The 14,748-nt window shown below is 36.3% G+C and overlaps 1 protein-coding gene across 2 annotated transcripts in view; it reads left to right on the forward strand.

The window, feature by feature from the left end:
- LOC127446448 (trinucleotide repeat-containing gene 6C protein-like) overlaps window positions 1-14,748 on the forward strand; it is an 85,919-nt gene that overhangs the window by 19,644 nt on the left and 51,527 nt on the right. For both annotated transcript variants that reach the window (XM_051707353.1, XM_051707354.1), the window contains exon 2: window positions 12,477-12,498. In XM_051707353.1, coding sequence (XP_051563313.1) covers window positions 12,477-12,498 — 22 coding nt within the window. The remainder of the gene's footprint in view (window positions 1-12,476; window positions 12,499-14,748) is intronic.

The following is a 14,748-nucleotide window of genomic DNA, read 5'->3' on the forward strand; positions in this document are numbered from 1 at the left end:
CTTTTATTGGTCTCCTTTTGGTGCTATATTGGCCTTTAGAGTTTTTGCCATTAGATTGGCCATTTAGAGTGTTATGGCAGCTCAGGTTTCTAAATTTAGCTGTTTGCCTCTTGATGACCCAGTCAGTGCAGTGTAGTGCTGAGAGGAGCCGCAGGTTGCTAATAGTCGATGGCAAGAAGGCCAAAGGTTTGCTTTTCCCCCCTCCCCTTTGCTGTGTCTAGCCAGAAGTTCTTGTGAACACTAGCTTCTGCTCACGGCCTCCACAGTTCTGGATGTGTGCCAGGACAGCCCACTCTTCAAACACTTCACCTTTGAGAATGCTTCTCTGAATACCTCCCTCCTCCTTTCCTCCCCTTTTGTGCCCTGCGGGTCCTGAGAGTACAGCAGACTGGTAACCTCGTGCCTCTTTAGCTGAAGCGTTACTTGACCTGAACACTGTCATGAAGGGACTTTTCATTTGTAAGAGGAATTCTTGCATTTGATTTATTTTGTTTTTATTTAGCTCATGTCCACATTAATCCGGATACATTTAAAAAATGCATTTTCAGTTTCACACTGCCTTTTTCAAACGTTTTTGTCCACATTGAAACGTGCCCTGCGTCATTTGCATGTACGATTTGAAACGCAATTGTCCTCGTGTTCCACTGCCAGACAGCAATTCTGAGTGTAAAGGTTGTACAAAGTAACGTTTATCTTTAACAACACTGTCAAAGTGGATAGCAGGCATAACAACGGCGCTACAACAGGCTGCCATCTTAATTGTTTTGGGTTGAATGGATTACATGACTGCGTCACATGACAGCAAATACGACATTGTTTTCGAATATCTTCGTTTTCCTTGTCCACGCTACAACGCAAAGACAGCATTTTCAAATGTATCCTCTTAGGAGAGCACTTTTGAAAAGCTCCGTTTTTGCTGGCAAAAAACGCTGCCTCTGTGTGGATGGAAGGCCAAAAAAATGTTTACTTTTAGAAAGTCTCTGTTTTCATTATTTAAAGCTCAGTGTGCTCTTAAGGTCTCTTGCTCTGAGCAAGTAAAATGTTTATCCTGAAACTTTTCCTCTTCCGAAATTAGTGTGAATTTGAGTGTAATGAAACTTTAGCAAGTTGGCTGATTGAAAAACAACTTGAGGTCAAATGCCAGCCTGATCTCATTATTATACAGTATGTAGCTATTCGTGCATAACATTTAAACATACATATTTGTATGTATACATATTTGCATATTTGTATGTATAGATAGATGCCGAAACGCACAATATGGATGTTTTGACGGCATCTAAAATGTATTTTTTATTTTATTTTATTTTTACATTTTTACAGCTTTTAGAATAGTATAATATTTACAAATCAGTGTTTGTACATTTTTACTATTTTATAGATATTTTAGATCCCTTAACCCTACCCATACGTCTAAACATAACCGCTTTTCAACAATATATAAAACATAACGGGCAGATTAAAATACACTGACAATAATTTTTATTACAATATACTAATTGACATATTGCTGCAAATCACATACCTACCCCTAAACCTAACTCTAAAACTTTTTAAACCATATAAATGGTAAGAGGCAGATAAATTGAATCACAATAACTTAATTATCAATACATAAATGTATTAATTTAATAAAATGTACTTTTATGTGCTTCTGTTTGTTTGTTTTTTTATGGTATTTTTTTGAGCCACTGCATATTATGAAAACTATTTTTATGCCCCATGGCAAACAAAATACAAATTAAATGCTAAATGAATTTAATTATACTATTACAGAATTTATATTCATTTTTACACTTCAAAGTTTAGTCTTGGTTAAAGTGATATAATCCTTTGAAGCAATTTTTATATGGTACCAGAAACCGCACAGAACAGAATAAAACCGCTATATTGTCAAAACAGGTGAATGCATTAAATGCGTTAATGTGATGGCATTAAACGTTTGATAATCTCATTGATTATAAATGCATTAAAATGTACCTATTAATTCTATGTATTCAATATGAATGTATTCAGTGAGGATACATAAACAGTTGTGCATCTCTGAAGTTGTTCATTCTTAAAATGATTACATTTTTACATATTTACAATATGTAAATATTGTAGATTTCAGTGTCTATGCATAAGTAAACAAATGTACAATACTTCATGTAAGAATACATACAAATTATCATGAGATCATGTTGCATATGCCATATAATGGCTGATACAGTATGCAAATATACACACTAAATGACTGTAGAGGATCATTTATAATACCCATCCATCCATATGCAGGGTCATGTGTAGTGCTGGAGCCTATCAAAGCTGTCTCGGGCCGAAGGCAGGGAAACACCCTGGACAGGTGTCCAGTCCATCACAGGGCTCATTTATAATATATATTTTTATATTAAAATAATAGATTATATCTTATATCAAGTCTCTTTCATTTAATTTCCAAGTGCTCCCTCAACAAAAGTATTGTGATAAAAGTAGTGTGGGCAATATTGTTTTATTTTTTATTTTATTTTTTTAAGTATGGATAATCTTGTAGGTCATAGACAGCTAAGCTTACCATGGTCCAAAAGTATTAATGTACATTTAGCGTTATTGCAGTTTCAGCAGTAACCTAGCTCAAATTTCTGGTCTCATTGCAGTTAAATAATTTTACACCGTATCTTGGTGTACTGTATTCTTTTTATTTGTATGTAGCCTACTTATTTTTGAAAGGTGGATTTCATAAAATCTTGACTAAATCGTGCCAAGTAGGGAAAGCCTAATCTATGCCATGTTCTTGTCATTTAAAATGAATCGATCAAAAACAAAGAATTTCTATAAACTGTATGTTTACATAAGTCCTAATAGAACCATATTTGCTGCAATGTCTGGCGCAGATATATTTTATGAACCGCTGAACTGAAAATTCCAACACACAAAGGGTGTGGGATATTTTTAAAGGCATTCAGTGTCCCCCTCCACAATAAAACAGGTGTCATTTCAACATGATCCACTGCAGCTTCCTATCTTCTCTTTCTGGACCTCTGATAAGAGGTCATGTGAATGGCAATCACTAAAGCTGCTGTGCTCTGATTGGACAGCAGAAGTGGGGAAGAGTTTATCATCCAATAGCAGGAGCATGGACTAGAGGGTAAATGGGGACAGCTGATTGGCAGATCTAAGTGTTGATACAGTCATACCATGGCTGTCTGCCAGTGTGTTGTCCCTGAGTTTGAGTTGTTGTCACTTGAACTCTTCCTGTCTCACTGAGTGACAGCTCTCCCATTACAACACAACAGGACACCTTTCCCATTAATTTTTACATGCAATAGAGCTGTTTATTGATTAATAGCTGACTAATAACTTTTATGTTTGTATTATCAACACAATGAAGGCTTATTGTGTGTTGTGTCATGGAAAAAGGGGTTCTAGATTTAGGGTTTGATGGATGGATTGAGTAAAGACTAGCATTTGAAAAGATGAGGATCACCTATCCGTTAGCTAGACGTATACAAGCTGCCTAAAACAGTGGCATGAGATGAGTTTTATCAAAATACCCACTGGCAAAATGTAGATAGACCCCAGTATAGCACAATCAATAATGTCTGCAAATCTATGTATATTCAGTGTTTTACTGAGATGGTATTTAGGTGTGATTAGGTATTTGTTGGACTCACTACAGCTTAGACCTGAACTAGATTCACGTAGAGACTTGGGATGGGCATTTTGGTAATTTTTACTCAAGTACTCATTAAAAACCACATCCTGTGTGTATGCCCTCAAATCTGAGTGCTCATGCTGCCCCAGACTTAAATAGTAGAGTTAAGTGTTGACGCAAATTGCGGTATGATGGAATAGATTTGCAATGTTGCAAAAATACAGACGTATCCAAACACTAAAAAAAAAAAAAAAATTGTAACAAATTTTTTTGTGCGTTTGCATACAGTTGTTACTGGATTTTGATCGGTGTCAGGGCTCCAGACTAACATTTGAGAGTGGAGGCACAGTGGTGGCAAAATGTAGATGTACTTTACTGGGGTCTAATCAATATGTCTGCAAATCAATGTATAGTCAGTTCTACACAAGATCTACAGATTGTAGTACCAGCTTCTGATTTGGTAGCATCGGTGGGGGTTGGGGGCTAAGCAATTAAAAATTTTAAGATAGAAACTAATGCTAAAAGTGATACTATTATTATTGTATTTAAAAATAAGTGCAATTAACAATAATATTGCACATTAGACAGTAAGGCATTGATTTTGAGTTGGGACACATATTTTTTACTGATTAACAACAGTAATACCAGTAAAAGTTAACACCTAATGTATTTATGGCTAAATCATTCTGACAATGCAAATGAGTTGGGACTCCTTTCATCATGCTCTTATTGATTAAAGTTCAGTCATCTCTCCTCTTGGAATTTCTGAAGGCAAACAAAACCAGTTACATTTTCCTACAATAATAGAGCATTAGAAGAGAATAGATTTTACACATAAGGAAAAATAGCTTTGTTCATATATCACAAAGGTCTAGGCTTAAAGCCCTTGATTCCATCTTGTAATTGCCTTTTATGAAAAAAATAAAATAAAAATTACTGTAGTTGTGCCAAAGTATTCATAGTTTTAACAGTGGTAATTCAAATAAGACCATGAGTAAAACAAAGCATGGATCTTCTTAATCATGGTTAGATGTAATATGATTTCTATAAAAAAAAATTATGGCATTTTTATAATAATAATAAATAAAAAAAACAGTATCCAAAACACATTTAAAACTATAAATACAAAATAGAAAAATTTAGAAACTGCCATAGGTGTAACATAGATTATTTGTATTCCCTCAGTCACCTAATATAGTATATGTAGTAGAACCACAGTATTTTGATAATATGAAAATATTTATTTTAATATATTTCTGTCTGTGATACAATAGTTAATACAGTAAGTGTTATTATAGTAAATTCATGGTAAATCTTTGTAAGAATAGTGATGTGTGGATTGAAAAGTCTTCTCAATTATGGTTGTGTATTAATTTCAGTGTTTTCTCCTGTTTATATCATCAATACTCTATTGAATATTGGGGCTGTTTAATATGATTTTAGTCTAGTTTACTCTCAGAGAATTTGTTTTTCTCCCAATTTGGAATGCCCAATTCCCAATGTGCTTTTTAGTCCTCGTGGTCACGTAGTGATTCGCCTCAGTCTGGTTGGCGGAGGATGAATCCCAGTTGCCTCCGTGTCTGAGACCGTCAACCCGCGCATCTTATCATGTGGCTTGTTGAGTGCGTTGCCACGGAGACATGGAGGCTTCACGTCATCCACCGCGGCCTCCACGCACAACTCACCACGTGCCCCACTGAGAACGAACCACATTATACCACGAGGAGGTTACCCCATGTGATTCTACCCTCTCTAGCAACCGGGCCAATTTGGTTGCTTAGGAGACCTGGCTGGAGTCACTTAGCACATCCTGGGATTCGAACTAGCGAACTCCAGGGGTGGTAGCCAGCGTCTTTACCACTGAGGTACCCAGGCCCCCCCATATTCACCGACACATTGAGGTTATCATAGGGGTTTGCAACAGAAAAATCTGCGCCGAAGTAAAATATGTTGTTCTGCCACTCGTGCTAGGTTGCAGTTGTTCCCACAATGCTTTTTATAATGATCTGCTTTGTGCAGGTAAGGCCAGGCACAAGTAAATGCAGCTGCTCTGCTCTGCGCTAGCGCTGCTCTGTTCATTGAGCCATGCTGATAATTAATTGGGATCGCAGATAGCAATGTTTCGCTTTTGCCGTTGCTCATATGCAACAGAAAAAGGCACCACATAATGAGAGAGCCTGTAGTGCGACTCATGACAAAATGTATTTGCACTAGCGGGAAAAATGGTCGCAAAATGCCCTGGGTGTAAAATTTTTAACTTGCCCAAAAAAGTCATTTTTTTTGTGTTCATGATTGATCATTGCGGTCATTTCCGAGTACTAGTGCCCATCCCTGGTAGAGATTAGGGATGCACTGATCCGATACCTGGATTGGTATCGGCTCCGATACTGAAGCTTTTAAACAGATCGGGTATTGGTCCGATGAGCCCGATCCAAATCCGATACTGTGTGTTAGTCATGTTCGTTACTGTCAAGCTCAAAAAATGATATAAAAGAACCATAAAAACACAAAGTAGTTAATATGACTAGTGCATTTTATTAAAAGCCACTTGAATATGTGCAATAACTCTGTGAAACACAAAAGGCTGTATTTAATAAGTAAATATATAAAATGCTTGCGCAGCTCCAGCGCGTCAGTGAATGGCGCTGCTCTGTTTACACACAGACTCGTGGCTATTTTTAGCCTTCACGCGGTGCGCAATATTTGAGCGCTACTCACGAACAACATCTCAGATGTAGATGCTCAATAGTTTGGTTCACTTATAATATGCATTTAGAATGGCACTGGAGGTGCTTTTTTACCAGAATTTGAATAAGAAGGGAATTAAACTACTGTGAACTTGCCTACAAACAGACACTTACAGGACTTCCTAGAGAGTTTAGAATGTCAAAATAAAAGCGTGAGGGTTTAAAAGTTAAAGGTGCACGACTGAGATATATTACTATTATAATATATTATTATTATTATTATTATTATCATTTGTTTACAAATTATAATAATATTTAAGTTGAATGGGTTCCAAAAAATAACTGTGTGAATGAAAAGTGAGCTGATATCTTACAACTAAATTGAACAAAAAAGAGATCTTAATCCTTTAAAGTCCAGATACAAGTTAAAAAAAAAAAAAAAGAAACGGCTTCTTTTCTACTGATGACTTATACTGGAATTACTGTTAATTTTGCTGTTACATTATCCAGTATACTAGTTAACAATAAAGTTTTTCTTAATAAGCAATACATTTATATTGAAATAATGTGCAGTTAGAGGTTTGTGTTTTTTTTACATATTAAAGAGTACACCCAATTAGTTCCACACAATAATGTAAAGATATTCTAAAGTGATTATGCAAAAAAAACAACACTGGTATTGGGATCGGTATCGGCCGATACTGAGATTTCCAATATCAGAATCAGATCGGAAGTGAAAAAGTGGTATCGGTGCATCTCTAGTAGAGATGGTGCACACAGTTTTGGCCTTGGGCTACATTACTGTTCTCATTCCTTTTGATGGGTCTCAGAAACCGTAACCAACCTCCAGCCAGAGGAAATAAAAATGTAATAATCCACTATAATAAATTTGTTTAATTTAATACATCTTTTCCCATCTCTTAATTTATGAGATCTTTCTTTGGAGGATTGGGTGATAAGGTGGATTTGGATCTCTTCATACATGGAGAAAAATGGTCTTGCAGGTCCTAGTCCAAGAGTGTGTCTTTCCTTTCATTTTGAAGAATGCTTGAACTCTTAAGTTGGCAGGTAGTTAGATTTCTCTATCCCATCAGGTATTAACCCTTTACCTATGTCTGTGTCTTCCAGCTGAGCGAATCTGAAAATCACAAGTAGAGAACCATTTGATGGAAGAAAAGAAAAGAAGAAGACAAGACAAAGAAGGAAACTGCTCAGAAAACGGTCAATTTGTTTTAATCCTCTTAATTGAATAGTATTTACATTTACTATTAAAACTTTGTAAATTAGGTAATACTTGGGATGGGAATCGGTAGGGACCTGGCAATTCTATGTTATATTGATATCTGGCCAACGATACAATAATAATGTGATTCTTTATTTTTAGTGTATTGACTTGTTTCTCTTTCATCTTCATTGGACTTTGGTGCTTTGTGTAACAAGTACTGAACTTCCTGCTTTACTTCATAAAAGTAGCGTAGAGCATAAGCACATCAGTGTCAGTAAATAAAAACATTGTGAGGTAATGTGACCTTGGGTCCAGCATATTTATCACTGCACAAAAACCCTTGCAGACTAGTTGTACGAAGGATCTGTACAAACATCCTAACAAATGAAACAATTTATAGACATATTTTTTAGCTCAGCTTCTGAGTTTACATTTTGGTCGAATATAGCCTAATTGTGTTTGTTGACCAAATTCCATAGGATAATTTGTCTTCTCTTGCTCTTGCTTTGAGTCTGTTTTTACAAACAATAATAATGTGAAAAATACAACAAACAATATATATTCTTAGTGTTAGATTATCGACCCTGGGGGTGTAAATCGCAAGTTTCATCACGATACGATCTTTTAACGATTCTCTTAGCCAGCGATCCAATGTATGCCGATACCTCAAAGTCTGCTGTGATGCGATTTCAAATTGATTTGATAGAGGGGCCCGCAATCAATATTGCCCGTTTAATTGGTTGAATTGCTCTATAGCGCTTTAAAATAGAAAATTCTCATGTGTAATTCAAATGTGTTGCATGCGCCACAATATCGAGGGAAGCCCAATTTAATCGCACATGTGAGCCACTCTGCACTATCCTGTAACCGGAGCTCGCACACCTGTTGACTGGCAAGCATGGAGAGAGCCCATCGCAACTTAAGTCTTCAATCACTCCGCACATCCGTGTGTCAGAGTGCCTGACGGAAATGCATACGGATGTGGCTGGCAAGAGAATTTCAAAATAAAGGTTCATCTTAAAACAAATATACACTGGCGGCCAAAAGTTTGGATTAATTTGGATCAGGACATTACTGATGTAAAAAAACAGCACCATCACTATTTGAAAAAAATAATTTTTGATCAAATCTAAACAGGCCCCATTTCCAGCAGTCATCACTCCAACATCTTATCCTTGAGTAATCATGCTAAATTGCTAATTTGGTACTAGAAAATCACTTGCCATTATACCAAACACAGCTGAAAAATATTTGGTTCGCTAAATGAAGCTTAACATTGTCTTTGTGTTTGTTTTTGAGTTGCCACAGTATGCAATAGACTGGCTTGTCTTAAGGTCAATATTAGGCCAAAAATGGCAAAAAAGAAACCGCTTTCTCTAGAAACCCATCAGTCAATCATTGTTTTGAGGAATGAAGGCTATACAATGTTTGAAATTGCCAAAAAACTGAAGATTTCATACAAAGTTGTACACTACAGTCTTCAAAGACAAAGGACAACTGGCTCTAACAAGGACAGAAAGAGATGTGGAAGGCCAGATGTACAACTAAACAAGAGGATAAATACATCAGAGTCTCTAGTTTGAGAAATAGATGCCTTACATGTCCTCAGCTGACAGCTTCATTGAATTCTACCCGCTCAACACCAGTTTCATGTACAACAGTAAAGAAAAGACTCAGGGGTGCAGGCCTTATGGGAAGAATTGCAAAGAAAAAGCCACTTTTGAAACAGAAAAACAAAAAGAAAAGGTTAGAGTGAGCAAAGAAACACAGACATTGGACAGCAGATAATTGGAAAAGAGTGTTATGGATCTTCACCCCATTGAGATTTTGCGGGATCAGCTAGACTGTAAGGTGCGTGAGAAGTGCCCGACAAGACAACCACATCTATGGCAAGTGCTACAGGAAGCGTGGGGTGAAATGTAACCCGAGCATCTGGACAAACTGACAGCTAGAATGCCAAAGATCTGCAAAGCTGTCATTGCTGTACATGGAGGATTTTTTGATTAGAACTCTTTGAAGTAGTTTAAGAAGTTCTGAATTTTTTATTTTTTTTTAAATTGTAATAGTAATTTTTCACATTATTAATGTTCTGACTATACATTGTGATCAGCTGAATGCCACTTTGGTGAATAAAAGTACCAATTTATTTCCACAAGAGCAAAATCTGTACATTATTCCAAACTTTTGGCTGCCAGTGTACATCGATGTTTACGCATTGAATCAACAATCCAGATCAATGGATCGTTACACCCCAAATCGATATAGATGAGGCAAAATATTGAGATGCTTTGAAAAACACATTTTCCCCCTCCTCAAGGTAATATAGCAGTTCTTGGTGTGGGGTCTTTCATCTACTTGAGTTCAAATGTATTACACCTCAAGTTTCAAGAAATATAACTCTCAGCATTGATTACCGATTGTTTTAAGAGCTTGGATCAGTAGTTGGATATTCTTGGATTCAGCAAATGCCTTTTGAGTACCTTTAAGTACCTCAGAAGAACCTTCATTCAGAACCCTTCACATGAGTGTTCTTTAGTTGGAGTTCTGAACTTAAAAGGGAGCAAAAGGGAGTCTTTATTTCAGTACTGGAACGGGACCAGGGAATGTAAACTGGCACACTGGCCTTGCACCCTTCTCTTACCCCCTAGCCTCCTCTCTGAGAGAGGGCCATTTGTAGTCTGTTTCCACTCGATTAGCAGGCCATTACATTTTGCTCCAGGCCTCTGCTGGGCATCTTGTAAATTACGAGGCAGGGAGTGTTGAAGACCTGAAGTTGAGTTTTGTTTTTGGTCAGTGCTTGTTGAGTCATGCTGTTATTCTGGGCTGGGTACAATTTTTAACCTCCTCCATCACCAAATAAGGCATCACTCTGCTTATGTAAATAAAGTCTGAGAGTTTGATTGATCAGGGTTGAGTTTTTGGGGTTAAGGGTTGTCACAATTATGAAATTTTGACTGACGATTGGGCCTAATTGTCATACGAATAATTGTGATTAATTTTATTATCTCTTTTGTTGTGACACTTGCAGTGTAAACATAATACACATTGACCTTAAAGGAATAGTCCACCCAGAAATTATAATTCTCTCATTATGTACTCACCCTTATGCAGTCTCAAACTCAAATGTCTTTCTTCCATGGAACATGAACAAAGATATTTTGATGGCTCCAAAAAGGAAATAAAGGCAGTATAAAGGTAATCCATAAAACTTCAGTGGTTTAATCCATGTCTTCTGAAGCGATATGATCAGTTTTGGGTGTGAACAGACCTAAATGTAGCTTCTTTTTGTACATCTTGCCATTGCAGTGTCTACGCACAATCGTGATTTCAAGTTTGATTACACTTCCTAGTGCATGGCACATGCGCCAAGCATAAGGAAGTGTAATTGAACTTAAAATCATGAGCGCAAGGAGACTGCAGATGTCAAGATTAATTGTGAAAAAGGAATTACATTTTGGTCTGTTCTCACCCAAAATTCATATCAGATTACTTTAGAAGACGTGGATTAAACCACTGAAGTCGAATGAATCACCTTTACGCTGCCTTAATGTGCTTTTTGGAGCTTGAAAGTTCACCTGCATTGGATGGATATATTCTCATCATATCTCCATCAAAATATCTTCGTTTATGTTCCCTGGAAGAAAGTCAAAGAAATTTGAGACAACATAAGGGCGAGTAAATGAAATAATAATCCATTTTGTATGAACTTGTAATAAAATGTATGGTTCCATTTAAGGCTTTGTAAGCAAATATTTTCCAAGGGGTAGAATGACATGTATAATAGTATAAATATTTTAAAGGGTATTTACCTTTTTCGTCCACTTTAGACTTAATCCACATTCCAGTGTTGTTTTTTGGAACCCAGCCAGCCTTAATATTGTATTATAGGGTTATTCCGTGTCAAATCAACCAAATGTCAGAAACCTCTGAAATTTTAAATTTTGTTAATATTTTTTATGGAGATCAGAATCAAATGTTTGAGCTGGGGACCTCAAACAAAAATTCAGGGGTCTTTTTGTTCACAATGCATGTTTAGCCTTGTTTATACTTTCAAGTGAGTTTGCTGCAAACCACTGCCGGCACCAGTTATACTTCATGCATTCTTCAGGAGGTGTTCTGAGTGTGATTGATTTACTTTCCATCGTGCAAAGTGCGATTCAGAGTCCATGGTGCAGGTCGCTGAGATGGTTTGAGTTCATTTGGAGCATTCACATAACTCTGTACTGCACCAGATAGAGAGATTAAAAATGTACATTTAATGGCTTTTCTGTATTCACTTAAAATGCACTTATTTGGGTGGCAATATGTTATTGGAATAAAAATGCACATTGATCACAGGTTTCTAAAAAAAAAAGTTAAATCAAATAATCTCAATTAGGTAATTATGTATTAATCACGACAGTTCTAATCTATAGGTTATGTGATGAATTTATCAGTGAATCAAAATGGAAATAAGTAATTCCTACAGGGGTAGTTGCAGGATGTTAATATAATCATAACATCAAACATTAAAACAACAACAGGAATACTCTCTAGATTTGCATAGTGATCATATCTATATTTACATGTACATGATACTAAAGAGGTTAGTTCAAATAATCTGTGTGTGTGTGTGTGTGTGTGTGTGTGTGTGTGTGTGTGTGTGTGTATCCTTTTAATCATTCAAAACTATAGTTATACTTTGGTGATATCTGAATCTTCTTTCGTACACATACATACCCATTCCTTGATGGTGAAGAAAATATAAAAAAGGCATAAATTAATTACACAATCTGCATACATAATTTATTACAAGTGCAAATGTCATGTCATCCTGCTACAGAATGAATACTCATATTATTCAATTAACACGTAAACTACATTGAACAAGTACAGTGAAATGTATATACCAGCTTTTACTAAAAAGTGTATCTCTTGCTTTTATTCACAGGTTACCGAACAGAAAACCAAAGGTGAGTTCATCCTCTTAATGTTTGAAACTACAATATTGTAATATTTAAATGTAAAGGTGCTGTAATGCAGCTAATATTCAGTGTGGTTTGTGTCTAGTAAGGTCCGCAGACATGGACATCTTCCTCATTAGCCTGTAGATAGCTTTTTCCACATCGATTTCATGCCTGTGCAGGCTAATGCTTATATGCAGGCTTATTTCATTAGCATATGTTCACTGGGCTGTAAGGAAACACAGATGGGTAACACTGTGCAACTGAGATGCTCCTCACCATCAGCGGTTTTCAGAATTGAAATATATGTACTGGATGTTGTTGGGTTTTGTTCTTTTGTTTGGAGAATGGAGGATTGTACAGTTAAAATCCTACAGAAAAAAAAATAGTCTTAAAACCATCATGTGAAGTGCTTATTTGTGTGTATCTTACTGGCCAATAAATCTGAATTCTCTCTCTAACCGCACTTACAGAAAAGTACTGTGGTATTACAATAGTCCAGTGATGGTATCAGATGATAATACCATACTTTAAAAATACATTGGTACTGAATGATTACCATATGTACCGTGTTATTTAAATGGTATTCCTAGGTACTTCAAAGACCATGGAATTATAATGGTACTTGTTCAAAACCCCATGGTATTGTCAAGGTATAGGTAAAAAAACATGGTTGTGCCATGGCAGTTGTTGGTACTCTTTTGTTAGTGAATATACAGAGAAATTAAGCAATCTGTAATGCTGTCTTCTTGAAGCACTAGAAGCATATTAACACATTTAAATTCTGTTAAGCAGATATGTTACTTGTTATTGTAAGAAATGCTGTACACGCAAATTCAAATCAAATTCAGTACCCATATTTATTTTAGGACCCTATACAGTTGAAGCCAGAAGTTTACATACACTTAGGTTGAAGTCATTAAACCATTCATTTATTCTCCTAGAGATTAACGTAATTTTGTGTGAAAAGTGCAAATCAATCCCAGAACAGCAGCAAAGGACCTTGTGAAGATGCTGGAGGAAACAGGTAGACAAGTATCTATATCCACATTAAAATGAGTCCTAATCCTATACTGCTCCAAACCATACTACAGTTTGCAAGTGTACATGGGGACAAAGATCTTACTTTTTGGAGAAATGTCCTCTGGTCTCATGAAACAAAAATTTAACTGTTTGCCCATAATGACCATCGTTATGTTTGGAGGAAAAAGGGTGAGGCTTGCAAGCTGAAGAACACCATCCCAACCGTGAAGCATGGTGGTGGCAACATCATGTTGTGGGGGTGCTTTGCTGCAGGAGGGACTGATGCTCTTCCTAAAATATATAGCATCATGAGAAAGGAAAATTATGTGGATATATTGAAGCAACATCTCAAGACATAAGCCAGGAAGTTAAAGCTTGGTCGCAAATGGGTCTTCCAAATGGAAAATGACCACAAGCATACCTCCAAAGTTCTGGCAAAATGGCTTAAGGACAACAAAGTTAAGGTATTGGAGTGGCCACCACAAAGCCCTGACCTCAATCCGATAGAAATTTGTGGGCAGAACTGAAAATATGTGCAAGCAAGGAGGCCTAAACCTGACTCGGTTACACCAGTTCTGTCTGGAGGAATGGGCCAAAATTCCAGCAACTTGTTGTGAGAAGCTTGTGGAAGGCTACCCAAAACATTTGACCCAAGTTAAACAATTTAAAGGTAATGCTACCAAATACTAACAAAGTGTATCATACAAAATGTAAACCTCTGACCCACTGGGAATGTGATGAAAGAAATAAAAGCTGAAATAAATAATTCTCTCTATTATTATTCAGACATTTCACATTCTTAAAATAAAGTAGTGATCCTATCTGACCTAAGACAGGGAATGTTTTCTAGGACTAAATGTCAGGAATTGTGAAAAGCTATGTTTAAATGTATTTGGCTAAGGTGTATGTAAATTTCTGACTTCAACTGTATGTAATTAAAGACCCTATGAAATGGCTTGATGAGCGCATTTCGAGTACTTTTGTAGCCAGGTACTCTAACCCATAAAAAATGAGTACTCGATTACTCGTAAATTTAAATACATGTTAAAAATAACACGTATGACATGCACATGAATCTTAGATTTAGTTTTATTCACAAACGTTAGCAAGAATGGTTTCAAAATAAGGTAACTTCAACAAAATATGCTTTTCTTTTGGTTAAATTAACAAAATGCATTAATAAAAATGGAAAACAAAAAAGATTTAAAATAACCATATAAAAACGTTCACTCACCC

The sequence above is a fragment of the Myxocyprinus asiaticus genome, chromosome 9, assembly GCF_019703515.2.
Source record: "Myxocyprinus asiaticus isolate MX2 ecotype Aquarium Trade chromosome 9, UBuf_Myxa_2, whole genome shotgun sequence".
Taxonomy (NCBI): Eukaryota; Metazoa; Chordata; class Actinopteri; order Cypriniformes; family Catostomidae; genus Myxocyprinus; species Myxocyprinus asiaticus.